This window comes from Amblyraja radiata, chromosome 2 (assembly GCF_010909765.2).
Source record: "Amblyraja radiata isolate CabotCenter1 chromosome 2, sAmbRad1.1.pri, whole genome shotgun sequence".
NCBI lineage: Eukaryota > Metazoa > Chordata > Chondrichthyes > Rajiformes > Rajidae > Amblyraja > Amblyraja radiata.
The window spans coordinates 126,787,804-126,806,245 of record NC_045957.1 but is presented as its reverse complement, the minus strand read 5'-3'; the positions used below and the strand labels follow the sequence as shown (position 1 = coordinate 126,806,245).

Below are 18,442 nucleotides of genomic sequence, written 5' to 3'. Positions count from 1 at the left end.
TTTTTGGGTCTAGTTAAGTGTAGTTGTTCGTGTTTTTTAATACTGTTTTTAACTGTGTATATGTGGGGAGCGGGGGGGGGGGGGGAGGGGGAAACTTAAAAAAATCTCTTCCCTGCACGGGAGACCCGACCTTTTTCCTGTCGGGTCTCCATTGGCGTTGGGGCCTGGCACCGTGGAGAGGCCGTGGAGAGGCCGTGGAGCGGCCTCCAGCCGGAACGACCTGGGGGATCCAGCCGCGGAGCTGCGGACTCTCACCATCATGGGGCTGGCCGGCATCGGAGCGTGGGGAGCGGTGGTGACTCGCTGCTGCGGCCCGACCCGGAGCTCGGAGGCTCCAGCTGCAGCCGCAGGTCCGGTGGACTGGAACATCGGGAGCTCGCGGGTCCGGGTGGAGACCGCTTTTCAGAGCTCCCGCAACGCGACTTCACCCGCCCGTGTCGCGGGGTTGGAATGACCCGGAGCAGGGCCGTGCATCGCCCGGCGCAGCTTTAATGGCCGCAGGACATTCCAGCGCCCGCCGGGGGCTCTAACTTTGTGACTTTTAGAGCTGGAGCGGGGCCGTACATCGCCCGGTGCGGCCTAAAATGGCCGTGGGACTTACCATCGCCCGCCTGGGGATTCAACATCGGGAGAAAAATGGTGCAGGGGTGAGAAAAGACTTTGCCTTCCATCACAGTGAGCAGGAGATTCACTGTGATGGATGTTTGTGTAAATTGAATTGTTTGTATGTCTCGTAGGAATTGTCTCTGTTTGTATGGCTGTGGAAACTAAGTTTCATTTGAGCCTCACTGAGGTTCAAATGACATGTAATAAATATTCAGTAATAAATATTCATTGGATAGTTTTTGTAGGAACACAGTCCTCCACACATTTCCTTATGAAGTCTGTAACGACTGTGGCGTAATCATTCAGGTCTGTTGCCGAGTCCTTGAACATTGCCCAGTCTACTGACTCCAAGCAGTCCCGTACTTGTTCCTCTGCCTCCCCAGCCCAGTTCTGTACAGTCCTCACCTCTGGGGGTGCGCTCTTCAGTTGCTGCCTGTATGCATCGCTGAATGGTCGGAGTGGTCAAGGATGTTTAATCCTCTGGTACTGCAGGAGACATGTTGGTTGAAGTTGGGAGTGATTTTTTTCAGATTGGCTTTGTTGAACTCCCCGGCTATGGTGGTAAAGGTTTCGGTGTACGCAGACTGATGCTTGATGACCACAGCGTGCAGCTCATCCAATGCGAGAGGGACAGCCAGGGGTGGGATGTAGACCGCGGTCAGGATGATGGAGGTGAATTCCCTCGGGAGGTAGAAGGGGGGGTGGCACTTCACCGCCAGATGTTCCAGGTGCGGAGAGCAGGAGTTAGACAGAACTGTCTCGTCTGAGTACCACAAAGAGTTAACAATGAGGCAGACACCCCGACATCTCCCTTTCCCAGATGCCTGCATTCAGTTCATACGATGGATGGAAAAATCTTCAGGCTGGACGGCTGAGTCTGGAGAGCTGGGGGTGAGTCATGTGTCTGTGAAACAGAACACAGAGCATTCCCTCAGCTCCCTTTGATAAAGCAGCCATGACTTTAAGTCCACCACTTTATTTTGTACATTGTACATTGGCTAGTAGGGTGGTAGGGAGAGGGGGTCGTAGTCCCCTGCACTTCACTCTGACGTAGTCCTGCCCGCTGGCCATGTTTCCAGACACCATGGAGGCCTCCCCGATGTTTCCAGGTACAGTACTTACTGTACAGAGTGGTGGGTTTATGGAACGAGTTACCAGAGGAGTTACATAGAAACATGGAAAATAGGTGCAGGAGTAGGCCATTCGGCCCTTCGAGCTAGCACCGCCATTCAATATGATCATGGCTGATCATCCAACTCAGTATCCTGTACCTGCCTTCTCTCCATACCCCCTGATCCCTTTAGCCACAAGGGCCACATCTAACTCCCTCTTAAATATAGCCAATGAACAGGCCTCAACTACCTTCTGTGGCAGAGAGTTCCAGAGATTCACCACTCTCTGTGTGAAAAATGTTTTTCTCATCTCGGTCCTAAACGATTTCCCCTTTATCCTTAAACTGTGACCCCTTGTCCTGGACTTCCCCAACATCGGGAACAATCTTCCTGCATCTAGTCTGTCCAACCCCTTAAGAATTTTGTAAGTTTCTATAAGATCCCCCCTCAATCTTCTAAATTCTAGCGAGTACAAGCCGAGTCTATCCAGTCTTTCTTCATATGAAAGTCCTGACATCCCAGGAATCAGTCTGGTGAACCTTCTCTGTTCTCCCTCTATGGCAAGAATGTATTTTCTCAGATTAGGAGACCAAAACTGTACGCAATACTCCAGGTGTGGTCTCACTAAGACCCTGTACAACTGCAGTAGAACCTCACTGCTCCTATACTCAAATCCTTTTGCTATGAATGCTAACATACCATTCGCTTTCTTACATACCATTTGCTTTCTTTAAAAGACAATTAGACAGGTACATGGACAGGAAAGGTTTAGAGGGAAATAGGCCAAATGCAGGCAGATGGGACTAGTGTAGATGGGGGCATCTTGGTCAGCATTAGCAAGTTGGCCAGAAGGGCACATTTTCAAGCTGTATGACTATATGACAAACCTCCTTCTCCTTCACTAATTGGAACCTGATAAAAAATCTCTGCACCCTAATGAGTGGTGTATCACATGTCTGCCATGCCCCAATTCAGCTGCTAAGAGACAAATGGCTAGAAATGCATCATATTCCTATAGTTACAAGATACAGTTACTCCTCTCGGTTGAAATGCAGTGACATTGACTTCAATAGAATTAAAGTATGAAAGCAGGGAGAAATGCTGAATGGTTACTAAATAACACACACAATGCTACTAACTACAGCTGAGTTTCTTGGCAATGGGATTATTTCGTGATGTAAAGTGCTGACCTGCTTCCAGTACATTTAATTTCATCCAAATAAACAGTCTTCAGATATGAAATGATTTTTTATCTCTTATGGGCTTGTCCCACTTAGGCGACTTTTTAGACGAGTGCAGGAGACTCTGCACTCGCCATATGGTCGCTACATATTCACTGGTGGTCTCTGGTGAGTCTCATTTGTGGTCGCGAGGAGTTCCCGCATTCTGGGAACTAGTCGCAGCCTCAGTATGGTCGCCGCAAATTTTTCAACATGTTGAAAATTTTTCTGCAACCAAAAATCGGTCACCATGGAGATAATCGATAATCCTGTAGTCGTAGGTGCAGTTGTAGTGGGGTCACCATGTAGTTGTAGATACAAGCTAGATGCAGGAAAAATGTTCCCAATGTTGGGCGAATCCAGAACCAGGGGCCACAGTCTTAGAATAAAGGGGAGGCCATTGAAGACTGAGGTGGGAAAAAACTTTTTCACCCAGAGAGTTGTGAATTTATGGAATTCCCTGCCACGGAGGGCAGTGGAGGCCAAGTCACTGGATGGATTTAAGAGAGAGTTAGATAGAGCTCTAGGGGCTAATGGAATCAAGGGATATGGGGAGAAGGCAGGCACGGGTTAATGATTGGAGACAATCAGCCATGATCACAATAAATGGTGGTGCTGGCTCGAAGGGCCGAATGGTCTCCTCCTGCACCTATTTTCTATGTTTCTATGTTTCCAGAACCGAGGATAACCGACCAGCAATGTTAAATGTCCGCCGAACTTCACAGCTGTGTATCTCTGGCTTATTAAAAGTTGTCTAGCTTCTTCTTTCCCCTTCTTCCCCCTTCTCCCCTCCCCCCCCTCTAACCCCCCCCCCCCCCCTCTTTTAAAGGACAGTCTCCGGCAGTCCGCTGGAAAATCGCCTAAGTGGGACAGGCCCATTAGAATCATAGTCATAGTCATTCAGCTTGGAAATAGGCCCTTTGGCCCAACTTGCCCACACTGACCAACATGTCCCATCTACACTAGTCCCACTGCCTGTGTTGCCATATCCCTCTTAACCTGTCCTATCCATGTACCTGTCTGATTGGTTTTTAAATGTATCTATAGTCTGTGCCTCAACTACCTCCTCTGGTAGTTTCTGTGTGAAAAAATTTCCCATCAGATTCCTACTAAATCTTTTCCCTTCACCTTAAACCTATGTCTGCATTTCTCGATTCCCCTACTCTGGGCAAGAGACTCTGTGCGTCTACCCAATCTATTCCTCTCATGATTTTGTACACCTCTATAAGATCAACCCTCATCCTCCTGTGCTCCAAGGAATAGAATCCCAGCCTGTTCAACCTCTCTCTATAGCTCACACCCTCGACTCCTGGTAACATCCTCGTAAAATAGACCAATAGGAACATTGAACATAACACAGTACAGCAGAGAAACTGGCCCCTCGGCCCAGAATGTTCATGCCGAATACAATGGCAAGTCAAACTAATCTTGTAGTCCTTCACAGAACCGACTCTGACCTCCCCACCATCGAAGGGATTTATCGGAGTGGCTGCCTCAAAAAGGCAGCCAACATTATCAGAGACCCACACCACCCTGGCCACACACTCATCTCACCACTGCCATCGGGAAGAAGGTACAGGAGCCTGAGAACTGTAACGTCCAGGTTCAGGAACAGCTTCTTCCCTACAGCCATCAGGCTATTAAACACTACAACCTCAAATAAGCTCTGAACTACAATAGACTTTTATTATTATTATTGCACTGTTATTGTTTGTTTGTTTTATTTCTGAGTTTTTGTTGTTATATTATTTATTATGATTATATATTCTGTTGCGCTGCAGCAAGTAGGAATTTCATTGTTCTATTTGGGACATATGACAATAAAACACTCTTGACTTTTGACTCTTGGATCCATGTCCTTCCATTCCCTGCACATCCATGTGCCTATCTAAAAGCCTCTTAAATGTCAGTATCGTATTTGCCTCCACCACCATCCCTGACACTGTGTTTCAGGCCCCCTCCACCTGTGTAAAAAACATGCTCTGCCCATCTCCTTTAAACTTTACCCCTCTCAGATTAAAGCTATGCCCTCTGTTCTTAGACATTTAACCATAGGAGAGAGTTTCTGACTGTCTACCTTATCTAAGCCTCTAATAATTGATAATATATCTATCAAGTCTTCCCTCAGCCTCCGATGCACCAAATAAAACAATTCAAATCTATTCAACCTCTTCTTTTAGCTACTAACCACTAATCAGGTAGCATTCTGGAAAAGCTCTTTGGCACTCTCTTGTCAGAACTTTAGATATGGACTCTTCTTGGTGAATACTCTTTCCTAGGAACACTTTTAATGCAATGGATATTATAAATCTTTAGAATGGTGTGCTAAATGATAACAGAATGAGACACAAGACATGTAAGAAGTCATACAGCTGTTCATTTAAACAACGGCTTCAGTTCTGCTTTAATTTCACTTCCCCAGCCAGTCCCATATCACAGTCCCCTTTGGTGTTCGAAAATCTGTCAATCTCAGTCTTGAAGAACCAATTCCTCCCCTCAAGATTATTCCAAACTCTGCAACCTGATGAAATTTCCTCTTAGCATTCATCCCACCAGATCCTTTCACAATCGTGTATGTGTGAAGAGCTTACCTCTTATTCTATAAACACTAATGAGTATACACCTTTTCTATACAGGGCAACATTTTAGCACAGTAGTTCACCTGATAATATTTAGTACAGGCCTCCAAAGCAAGCCAGCGAGACCAATACAGGGGGGGGGGTGTCAAGATAGCCCTGTATAATCGCAGCAAGATCCATAGAAACATAGACAATAGGTGCAGGAGTAGGCCATTTGGCCCTTCGACCCTGCACCGCCATTCAATATGATCGTGGCTGATCATCCAACTCAGTATCCTGTGCCTGCCTTCTCTCCATACCCCCTGATCCCTTTAGCCACAAGGGCCACATCTAACTCCCTCTTAAATATAGCCAATGAACAGGCCTCAACTACCTTCTGTGGCAGAGAGTTCCAGAGATTCACCACTCTCTGTGTGAAAAATGTTTTTCTCATCTCGGTCCTAAACGATTTCCCCTTTATCCTTAAACTGTGACCCCTTGTCCTGGACTTCCCCAACATTGGGAACAATCTTCCTGCATTTAGCCTGTCCAACCCCTTAAGAATTTTGTAAGTTTCTATAAGATCCCCCCTCAATCTTCTAAATTCTAGCGAGTACAAGCCGAGTCTATCCAGTCTTTCTTCATATGAAAGTCCTGACGTCCCATGAATCAGTCTGGTGAACCTTCTCTGTACTCCCTCTATGGCAAGAATGTCTTTCCTCCGATTTGGAGACCAAAACTGTACGCAATACTCCAGGTGTGGTCTCACGAAGATCCTGTACAATTGCAGTAGAACCTCCCTGCTCCTATACTCAAATCTTGCATCCTTCTTTATACATTCCAAAACCTTTTGAGTAAAGACCAACATAAAATTTGTCCCCAATTACATATCATTAACATTGTTTTTAAATCATAAAAAACTTAATTTCTGCCACTTGCTTAATAGTCAAAATAAAGTATCAGAATATTCTGAATATGGAAGATTAATGCCGTCTCTGTGATGTTTAAGATGATTAAATAAAATAGATGGAGTGAAACCGTTTCTTCCTGTGAGAGACTCCAGAACAAGTGGTCAGAACCTTTAAGCTACTCATAGGGTGGTAACTGCAAGCACTTATTTACAGAAATTGGAATTCTCTCCCCCAAAAGAGTATTGAGGCTAGTCAACTGAAAACTTGAAAATTGAGATTGATATTTTCTGTCAGAAAAGGATATTAAAGAATGTGGAAGTAAATTGGACAAGGCACAGATCAGCCATGATCTAACTGAGTGCCTGAAGTAGTTCAAGGAATTGTTGTCCCTGTGGTCTTTGAAACCTAACTGTTCTGGGCAATGTTAACACTGTTCCTGACCAGAAAATAAAACATATTCTTTGGGGACCTTCACCATGGTACTAACATGATAAAATAAATAATTCCCCCATATTTCATGATAATGTTCACCTTATTAGGAACACATATTTCTGTAATCCCTTTGATATTTATCTTGCATCATTAATGTCACCTTGAAAAATCATAACTTTTAAAAGTAAACAAAGTAAATCTTGCCTACCATAGGTTTAACAAAAAAATATTTTAACTTGTATTTCAATATTTCCTGACCCGATTTATGAATAGCAGAAACATCTCAGGAAGATGGATTATATTTGCTGCCCAAAAGATTAATTATTATCAGATTTTAATCTGAATATAGCTCTCAAGGATTGTATTAAACCTTTTCATTTTTATCGCCAGTGAGGTGATGATATATGCAACACCTCCACAGAAGTAGTCAATCTTAAATTGTCATCAATTCAGCCTCACTAATATTCACCACTCTTTTATTCCCAGGAACTCGACAGGGTAAAGAAAAACCTGAATGAATTGATAAATTGGACTGGGTATCAGATTGTAATCATTGAGTTGCTACTCCAACCAACAGAACTAAAAGGGCGAATTTTAGTTTATTTTTAGTCACCCATATTTATCCTGGCAAACTTCCATTTCATCTTTCAATACTACTTTTCTTGGCAGCTGTTTATTTTCTACTTTCCTTTCATAGCGGTTCTGTTATTAACATGGGCTCCGGCAAATGCTGCATGCAGATTGCTAAAACTTTGATTCAAGTTATCTTACCCTCTCCCTTCTCAGGATCAGAGTAATGTTTGCAGGTTCTGCATTGTCACCACTTTATCACATGTACATTTTTAAAAGGGTGTGTATTAAATTCCAGAAAAGCAAATCTTAGGTGCTAGAAATTTATTGTGAAGTCCAATTGAGATGCTTTTGTCAAGATGGCGAAAGGAGTGGAATTAATGGATTTGTGAACATATGAATATAGGAGCAGGAGTAGGTCACCAGGCCCCTCAGCACTGCCCCACCATTTGATATGCTCATGGCTGATCTACGCTGACTTCCACTTCTGTTAATCATCTTAACTATATCTAAATCTGGCCTCCGCCAGCCTTGAGGCAGAGAATTCCAAAGTTTAACTAATTTAATTGGATTTAATTTAGTTTAGAGATACAGTGTGAAAACTGGCCCTTTGGCCCACTGAGACCGTGCTGAACAATGATGCCAGCACACTGGCACTATCCTACACATATTAGGGACAATTTACAATTTTACCAAAGCCAATTAACCTGCAAACTTGTACGTTTTTTTAATGTGGGAGGAAACCGGAGCACCCGGAGAAAACCCGCATGGTCACGGGAAGAACGTACAAACTGCGTACAGACAGCACCTGTAGTCAGTATCGAACCCAGGTTGCTGTAAGGTAGCAACTCTACCACTGCGTCACTATGCCACCCTACCACTAATCTCTGAGAGAAGAGATTCCTATTCACCTCAGTTTTAAATGACTGATCCCAATCTTGTATAGCTATGTCCACTTGTTCATGACTCTCCCACTAGTGGAAACATCACGACATCTACCCTGTCAAGCTCCTTTAGGATCTTACATGTTTGAATAAGGTCATTTAATCTTATTTATAAGAGGAAAGAGGGTTCACGTCGCGGCCCTGTTTCCACCAATCTTTCCACCACCACGCACAAGAAGCACAAGAAGCACAAGAAGCGCAAGACAGACACCATTGTGTGCAGATGCCGAGAAGTGTGTTCAGCTCTGGCTGAACAACGTCTAATCTTGTGTGTGGACTCGATAAAAAGATCATATTTTCATTGATCCTTTACTCTCAGTGAGATCACATGGGCAGTGAGAACACATTAGCAAAGACGGCACAGTGGCACATTGGTAGGCTTGCTGCCTTACTGTGCCAGAGATCCGAGTTCAATCCTGACGATGGGTGCTGGCTGTACGGAGTTTGTACATTCTCCCTGTAACCACGTGGGTTTCTCCAGGTGCTCTGGTTTGCTCCCACACTCCAAAGACGTGCAGGTTTGCAGGTTAGTTGGCTTCTGTAAAATGTCTCCAGTGTGGAGGATAGAAATAGTGTTCGGCGATTGGTCGCAGGGACATGGTGGGCCACAGGGACTGTTTCTTCGGTGTATCTCTGAACTAAAGTAAACAGACCAGGCACAGACTCCAATCTTAACTTCAATTTTGTGATTTTCTTTTACAAACAAAATAGAGCACTGTATTGACAGCACAGAGTCAATAAATTTATATTTATAGTTTACTTGCACAATGAATAGTCATAGAGTTATACTGTGTGGAAACAGGCCCTTCAGCCCAACTTGTCCATGCCGGCCAACGTCCCAATTACACTAGTGCCACCTGCACGCATTTAGTTCATGTTCCACCAAACCTGTCCTATCCATGTACCTATCTAACTGTTTCTTATATGTTGAGTCCCTGCCTCAACTATCTCCTCCGGCAGCTTGTTCCATATACCCGCCAGCCACCCTCTGTTTGAAAACATGGTTTCCATATATAACATATAACCATATAACAATTACAGCACGGAAACAGGCCATCTCGACCCTTCTAGTTTTCACATTAATGTTTTATTAATCATTAATGATTATTAATGTTTTTCTCCAAGATGTTTATTCTGAGTTTACTACAATGTACCTGACAATATAAAGAAAATCAAATTAAAAAAAATAGTATCAAAACAAAATTAACGACATCTTTGAAATCAAAACTTCAACAATGATTTATACAGTCACAATCATACCTGGTGCAATGAGGCACCCATAACTGAAGGAAATGTCATCAATGGCAATCTCTTCACTGGGATGAGTATAAGCAAAAATACGTCCTTGAATAACAACCTGCGGATTAACATAACAAAGAAAAACAAACTAATACACATAGAAAATCATAGAATGCAAAATCATTACTAAAGAACAGCTTCAAAAAGTTACTTACATTTCCAATTACGTAAAGTACCAAATGTAACACATGCTAATACTAGAAAAAGATGCAAAGCGCTGGATTAACTCAGCGGGTCAGGCAGCATCTTTGGAGAACTTGGATAGGTGACATTTTGGTTCGGGACCCTTCCTTCATCCTCTGACCCGAAACGTCACCTATCCTGGTTCTCCAGAGATGCTGCCTGATCCACTGAGTTACTCCAGCAATTGCATCTTTTTTTGTAAACCAGCATTTGCAGTTCCCTATTTCGGTTAATTAATACTAACTTTAATTTGAATGGAGACTCATATATCTAGCGTGCATTTGAACACCAAATCTCTTCAATGGGAGCATCAAATATAGGGTCTTATTGCCTTTCAACAGATATGCATTTGTGGGGGATGGGAGGGGGGGGGGGGGGGGGGGGGGGTGTAGGGATCGAGAATTGACCCAAGCAACATTTCCAAAAATAGTGACAACAGCGTTTTTTTATGATGTGATTGCCATGTAATAGTATAGAAACATAGAAAATAGGTGCAGGAGTAGGCCATTCGGCCCTTCGAGCCTGCACCGCCATTCAATATGATCATGGCTGATCATCCAACTCAGTATCCCGTACCTGCCTTCTCGCCATACCCCCTGATCCCTTTAGCCACAAGGGCCACATCTAACTCCCTCTTAAATATAGCCAATGAACTGGCCTCAACTACCTTCTGTGGCAGAGAGTTCCAGAGATTCACCACTCTCTGTGTGAAAAAAATAATTCTCATCTCGGTCCTAAAGGATTTCCCCTCTATCCTTAATCTGTAACCTCTTGTCCTGGACTTCCCCAACATCAGGAACAATCTTCCTGCATCTAGCCTGTCTGACCCCTTAAGAATTTTGTAAGTTTCTATAAGATCCCACCTCAATCTCCTAAATTCTAGCGAGTAAAGCGGCCTTTTCACGGGGCGAGTTGACGCAAGATGTCACCAGAGTGAAGAGGTCGTGGTCCAGCACGAGTCTCGCACGATATAACGGCAGTAGATAAAGAGTTCCCACGGTACTCGGCATTTCTGCTATTTGTGCGAGTGACTTGTCCGTTTCCCGAGCATTCCCGTTAAATCTTGAATGAACATCGTGAACTACACGTGACACAAATGATGTAACATTTTTTTTCACACACTATATATATCCTCCCTTGGTTGAATTGGCTCATTTGGAGACATATTTTACTGTGTATGTGGGAGACACAGATGGACTGAGCACAGTACCTCGGTCTTACTGTGTGGGAGAGGGGGAGAAAGAGACGTACACTCACAGAGGCAGAGTCTCTCAGCCTGTGTAATAGAGGGAGGGAGAGAGAGAGAGAGGCACACACAAGGTGGATGTGAAATCTCACCTGCCTGTTTAAGTGACAGACACCCGCCGTCAGTAAATGAAGACACCCCCATCTGTCTCCCCCTCCTCTCCCTCGACTCCCCCACCTTTCTCTCCCAACTCCAGTCCCGTCCCGACCCCCTGGGAAACTGAATAGAGCAACAGTCAACTGCTGCCTGTGCGCTGATATGACAATAAAGGCTACTTTACTTTACTGAGTTAAAGAGTTCCCACGGTAGACTGTAAAACTGGGACCCTGGTTCTGGACTCCCCCAACACCGGAACCCTTCTTCAGACAGCCTAATCGGAATTGAGTCTGAAGATGTGTCTCGTCCCGAAACATCAGCTTTTTTTCTCCAGAGATGCTGCTTGACTCGCTGAGTTACTCCAGCTTTTTGTGTCTGTCTTCGGTTTAAACCAGCATGTGCAGTTCACTCCTTACACGGGTCTCTGTACAACATTGATTGGTAGCGTTCCGGACCCCTGGACCCGAGGACTCCGACCTGTATCTCTCAAAGAAGTACACGTGAAAAATTTCTCACGGACCATAAAAATGCGTAACCTTTCAGTAAAGTCCCTTTTAAAGTCCCTTTTAAAGATTATAGTTATTTTCTTGAATCTCATTAACATAACTCATGAATAAGTTGAACTCCATATGCGGATGCAAATCTTTATTTTTATTTATTTTTTAAATTCAATCCCACATAAGATAATTTTTACTCACCTTCTGTCCCCTCTGTCCAGCTTCCGGGTTCACCGTTCGCAGGAGTTCCCACGGTACCCGCAAGAGTTATTACGGATATCGCACTGGCCACTACGTTCATATAATGTTGCAATACTCAACCACAAGTGTACAAGTCACTCTTGGAGAAATTCAAACTTTCTTGAATTTTCTCCCGAGTGACCAAGTTACACGATGACCTGCCGTTAGCGCTATGGTGGTCCACGGTGGTCCACGAATGCCGCACTGTTATCGCACGAGGTTCCCACGATGTTAAACTCCGGTTAACTCTTGCGTCAAGTCGCCCCGTGAAAAGGCCGCTTAAGGATGTGACATATCATGGAAAGGTCAGCATGGGTTAATTCTTCTACTCTGACTTTTCCATGACTGCAGCAGTTGGAATCATGCTCATGGTGGAATCAGCCCAGTATAGGCCACTTCCAGATATTTTTACAGCTGGGCAGATCTGGTGCTGAGACAGACCACCCGAAAAATCAGCTTTATTTCCGCTGAACTAATGTTTCCCTTCAAAATAACTATGCCTTCCGGAGGCCAGTGAAAATGTTATTGACTAGAGAACTTTCATTTCATGTTTTTTATGTAACGTCAAGGACTAGAGAACAAACAAAATTGTTATAAAGCACTCAGAAATTATTATTTTAAATGTACAACAGGAGCGTCTGAAGTGGGTGAATACTTAGTTTTCTTTTTAAAATGATTAATCTCTGTTGATTAAATTAATTATATTTTCTAAAGTGACAGGTTGTGAATAAGTCACGTCAGCTAATTAACAAAGAGCTTTGTCGTGAATCAGGAGCTGTGAGTTTATCTGAGGCTGTACTGCCCGGAGGTTTATGTCCAGTTGGCTACACTAAGCACAAATAAGTTTTTCACTGCATCTTGGTGCACGGGACAATAATAATAATAAAATAAATCACTCCATCTCGGAGGGTCAGCATGTTGTACACTGCCTCTGAAGTTCATTCTATCAAAGTAAATTGAATGAATTTTGAATATACAGCCCTCCTTTTCTTCCTCGAACAGAGACCCAAACAATTTCCCTCCGCTAACACTCACCTCCACCAGCTTGTCCTCATCCTCAACAACTTTGTCGATTCCTCTCACATTTTCCAAGTTAAAGGTGTAGTCATGGGCACTCATATGGCCCCCAGCTATACCTGCCTTTTGTTAATTACACCAAACTGTCCTTGTGTCAGCGTACACTGGCATCATCCCCCGACTCTTTCTCCGTTTGGTTGATGACTACATTGGAGCTGCTTCCTGCACCCATGCAGAACTCATTCATTTCTTCACCTCCAGGGCCTCCTCTAATCGCATCTACTGCATCTGGTTTTCCTGTTTTGGCCTCCTGTACATTGACGAGACCAAACATAGACTCGGCGATCGCTTTGCTTACACTATTTGGTTACTGGATCTCCCGGTTACTAACCATTCAGGACATCAGTCTGAAGAGGGTCTAGACCCGAAATGTCACCCATTCCGTCCCTCCAGAGATGCTGCCTGTCTCACTGAGTTACTCCAGCATTTAGTGTTACTGAGTTATTCCAGCATTTACTAACCATTTTAACACCTCTTCTAATTCCCATGCTAACTTTTCCGTTCTGTGTCTCCTCCATTACCAGAGTGAAGCTACATGCAAACTGGAGGAACAGCACCTCATATTCCTCTTGGGCAGCTTGCACGGCATGAACTTTGAATTCTCCAATTTTAGGTAGTTAACTCCACCAAGACATCCCTCCCTCCCCCCTTCCTCCTCCTCCACCCCAAATCCTGGCTGACCTTGCACTGGTTTCTCCCCTCCATCTGCCTTCCTTCCTCTGGTTTCATAATGCACAACTTTTCTATCCTCACACCTGTCTTTTCATCTCTGGCCTTTGTCCGACAATCTACCTGCCAAAAAAAAATCCCTCGCATATGTTCACCTATTACTGACCATGCATTGTCTTCCCCTCTCATCACTTCCAACTTTCTTTTCCACACCCTGCAGTCAGTCTAAAGAAAGGTCCCAACCTGAAACGTCACCTATCCATGTTCTCCAGAAATGGTGCCTGACCCACCAGTTTGGGTCAGTTTCTTAAACACAAGTTTAGCCCAGCATTTTGTGTCTTTCTTCATTAAACCAGATTAATTCCAGATTTTCTGATGCCATTAATTTTTAATTCTCACCCTAAAACCTACATTATCCTTACTCAGGATGCCAAATTCCTCTAAGTATGAAGGATACTTCAATTTACTTTGAGGGGGCGCTGCACTGCAGCAGCCTCTACCTACAGCCTGTCTGTTATTTCAATATTTTTTTTATTTTTAGTTAGTCTAAAGTTTTGTGTTGGGGGAAGCTTTAACTTTTCTATGTGGGGGAGGGGGGCAGGGTAAGGGGGAAACTGTTTCCCAGTCTCTTCCTGGCAGGAACGCGACTATTTCTCCGAGTCACGTCCTCGCCCCCCACCTCGCGGCCTACCAGCTGGATCGGAGCGGCCTTTCCTGCCGGGGACCGGGAACCGGACCGGGGCTGCTACAGCGGCGGCGCAGCGCTGGAGTCACCGCGGAGCGGGCGATTCCTACCTGGGTCGCCATTTGGAGCTCCGGAGCGTTGGGCCGCTGCTCCAACATCGTGGAGCTCTGGTGCGGAGAGCTTCCAACGCGGGCGGCGCTGAACAACATCTTTGAGTCCTGGGGCGCCTTGCAGAGGGTCTCCAGCAGCAGTCTCCACCCGGCGCGGGCTGCGGACTTTGGAGGCCGCCGACTCCGGTAGGAGGGGGCCGACTCTGGTGTCCATGCCGCTGAGGACGTCCCGCAGCCCCGACGTCGGACTTGTATCACCCCGGCGAGCGGTCCTGGACATCGGGCCGCCCGTAGCTGCAACTGCGGAGGGCTTGGGGAGGCCCTGACCATGAGGAACAGTGGAGGAAGAGACTGACGTTGGTGCCTTCGCACACAGTGGGAAACTCTGATTCTGCTGTGTGGGGATGTTTTATGTCAAACCCTATAGTGTGTGTTCTTTATGCCCTTTCTGGCTTAATCCCTCCCTTCACCACCTCCAGTTTAAATTCCAGTTGGAATATTTTGGAGGACCCAAGAACCAAGAACCAAGAACCAAGATACAGTAATAAGGCATCTGATACCCATCGGACAGACAGGCAAAAACATCACAATGGAAGTATGTCTTGAACCAGTCGACCACTTCAGGATGGAAAGGATGGCATTGGAGTAGTCTCAGACCTAGTGCTCGCACCGCAGAGCAGGAATCCACCCAGAGGAAGGTGAGGGATGGAGGGCCGGTAAGCAGACGGTCTGCAGGAGGAAGTGCACTGCCTCGAGGGTGGAGTGGGCGGCTGGAGGCCCTATAATTACCTGGGGCTCGGCTGGATATGGTGCCACTTCAAGAGGCTGAACACGTGGACATAGCCTACAGCGGTGAAGGAGCGTCAGAGGACACCAAGGCTACGCTTCGACAGACAGACCCTGTAATGCCGCCAACGGGCTCTCATGGTCAGGTCAAGAACCCTGCACTTACAACAATTGGCACCTCAAAATGGCACCATATTAGGTGACTCTTTACTTCTCAGTGTACTGCTACTATACACTTGTACTGTGTCTACTAGTACTTTACATAGTACTGTATCTCAAAGTTTCAAGGCTTCAAGGTCAGTGATCAATTCAAGGTCAATTAAGGTACAGTGAAATCTGAGATGCTTCTCAAAAATGTATCTAAGTGTTTATGTATAATGATAATTCTACTGAACTATATACAAAAATGAATTTCCCTGCACCTCAGCACATGTGACATTAAAGTACCATTGACCCATTGAGACGTCTGACTCCAAGCAATTTGACCCATTTAGCATTTTGCCGAAGTGAAGTGTATCGGATAAATTATACAAAATACCTGTGGAACCACATACCTGAAATTTGTCTTTGCTGTTGATTCTGATAACCTCTCTATTCCATTGACTTCCCTGTTCAAACGTTTGCTTCCAAATTTCCAGCACACGCCCATCATATGGCTGATATAGCGTGACTTTAAGTGTTCCACTCACGTGTCCAAACTGATAATAAAACCTCATCTGTCAAGAAAAATGTGGAATTTATTTAATTTCCTGTTACTATGGAATGGAATATTAAATCCAGAGCATGTCTTCATGAATAAATGACTTTTGGTTTGATCAAAAGTGTAAAAGAAACTACCTGGCAAATGTCTTTTGTAGGAAGGAAAACAACACTTTGTAGAATTGCAAATTCCTTTGAATCACCTTCGGTTAATACGGATAAGTAATAAGCTGCAAAAAAATAAAGATCATTTATTGCTGTTTTAGCACAAAGCAGTTTTATATTACTGGCAATCATTCACGGTGAGTTGAAAAACACAAAATGTTTCTAATGTTTTAGCTATGTTCTGACAGCAACCATTGCTTTCGCTCCCAAGAAGTCGATATACAAATCTCATGTAAGAAATTAATTATTTTTAATTTTGCCCTTCTTTAATTGAATAGGAAATATTCTTCATTCATTTTACATTCCACGGGTTCAGTCACTGCATTCTTTCCATTGAAATTGACTCGCTTCCTATGCTTTCTCCATAACCTGATGTCCTCTCTCTGAAGAAGGGTTTCGGCCCGAAACGTTACCTATTTCCTTCGCTCCATAGATGCTGCTGCACCCGCTGAGTTTCTCCAGCATTTTTGTGTACCGTCCTCTCTCTCTCTCTTTCTTTCTCTATACACCCCCTACCTTCTCGCCCTCAATGTATGTATCCATTCTTTCCTTATTATTATTTCTCTCCATCTCTCGCCTACGCTCCATTCCATAACCTCTCTTGGACACTTTTCCCTTCCTTTCTTCGATTGGCCTCTTGCACTCCAATCAAATGCACTCTCCTCTTCTATCCATTCCTTCTCTCCAGAGATGCTGCCTGTCCCACCTGAGTTACTCCAGCTTTTTGTGTCTATCTCCCCTTTCTTTCCCCTGCTTCTCCAATGGCATCGACCTTTAATTCCGCGCCTCCTCTTCCTGGCACATGACATTAACTGTAACATAAATGGAAACACATCCAATAATTCATTTATTTGACTTGAAGAATATGCCGTCTATTGATCAAAAGATGGCATAGATCAATAATGCACTTTTGACTGTCAAGCAATGGCCACCTTGAACAGAACAGCGGCCATCGATCTCTTTACAACATTGGTCTAATCTACATGATAATAAGCTCACATACTGTAACTCAAGTTGGATACTGAAGGCATACTAAAAAATTAAGTTCCTGGTTCCAGTGGGAATTATCAATGAGGAACAATCCCAGAAATCTAATTTATGTCAAATTATTTTAACAATGGATTCACAAGCAAAATATATAATTTTTAATCTGGTATTTAGAAATATATGCATTCATATTTGTGATAATGGAATTAAGAGTGAAGAGCCATGAATGATTGTTTAATTTTCATATGCATCAGGAACAGAAAAATGAAATTCTTACATGCTGTAGCTTTATAGGCACACTAATACAACACAAATAAATATACAATAATCAATAATAACAATAAATTATCAATAATAATAGAAAAATTAGATCATAATAGTCGAGCCTAGTATGCAGTGTGATCCGTGCAATGTGCATAATAGTTTGTTGCTAAGGCAACTTGCCATTAGGGTTGCGTGGTATGGTTCAAGAGCCTGATGGTTGATGGGAAGCAGCTGTTTATAACCTAACGGTAATGTTTTTCTTGCTCCAGTATCTTTTTCCCGATGGTAGCAACAAGGTGGCAGCATGGCCATGGAATTGTGGGTCTTTGATGATATTAGCATCATGTAGATCCGACTAGCCGGGACGGGAACAAAGGTGGACTTGGCGTGGGATACTTTGTAACTTTGTAAGCCCCCTTTATGTGGCAAGCAAAGAATGTCACTGTGACGTTACATGGGACAATAAAGTATTCATTCATATATCCCTTTGATGGCGGGGAGCTCAATACCCATGATGTACTGGGCAATGCCCACCACTCTCTGCAGTCCCCTTCATTCCTGGACGTTCAAATTACAGAACTAGATCATAATGCATCCAGTCAGTATGCTCTCTACCGTACAACTGTGGAAAGTTCAAAAGAGTATCCCACTTTCTTTGTGATTGCATCAATGTGTAATCTGGATTTAAGACAGATCTTAAGAGATGTGTATGGCAGGAAATTGAAACGGTTGACGCTCTGCACCATCTTCCGATCGATGAAGAAAGGTTCATACTGTAGATCCTCAGCTTTCTCTATCTGGTCAACCATCAGCTCCTAATGTTAAGAGTAAGATAGTTTGCTCTGGCACCATTCAATCAGATTATTGATCTATCTCATGCACTCTGAGTCATCATTACCAACAGTAGTATTGTCTGCCAATTTAAAGATGGCATTGTAGCTGTATCGGGCTACACCTTCTTGGATATAATGAGTAGAGCAGGGGACTGCGCACACAGCCTTGGGGTGCCCTTGCTGATGGCCAGTGAGAAGGAAATGTTGCAAATTCATACAATTGCAGTCAGCTGATGAAGAAGTCAAGGATATA

The 18,442-nt window shown here is 44.1% G+C and overlaps 1 protein-coding gene across 1 annotated transcript in view; it reads right to left on the bottom strand.

The window, feature by feature from the left end:
* Positions 1-18,165, bottom strand: part of malrd1 (MAM and LDL receptor class A domain containing 1) — a 343,320-nt gene extending 325,155 nt beyond the window's left edge. Inside the window, exons 1-4 of the mRNA XM_033040137.1 lie at positions 17,977-18,165; positions 15,796-15,957; positions 12,950-13,054; positions 9,614-9,710 (exon numbers count right to left, since the gene is read on the bottom strand). Coding sequence (XP_032896028.1) covers positions 9,614-9,710; positions 12,950-13,054; positions 15,796-15,957; positions 17,977-18,165 — 553 coding nt within the window. The remainder of the gene's footprint in view (positions 1-9,613; positions 9,711-12,949; positions 13,055-15,795; positions 15,958-17,976) is intronic.
* Positions 18,166-18,442: the final 277 nt, after the last annotated feature.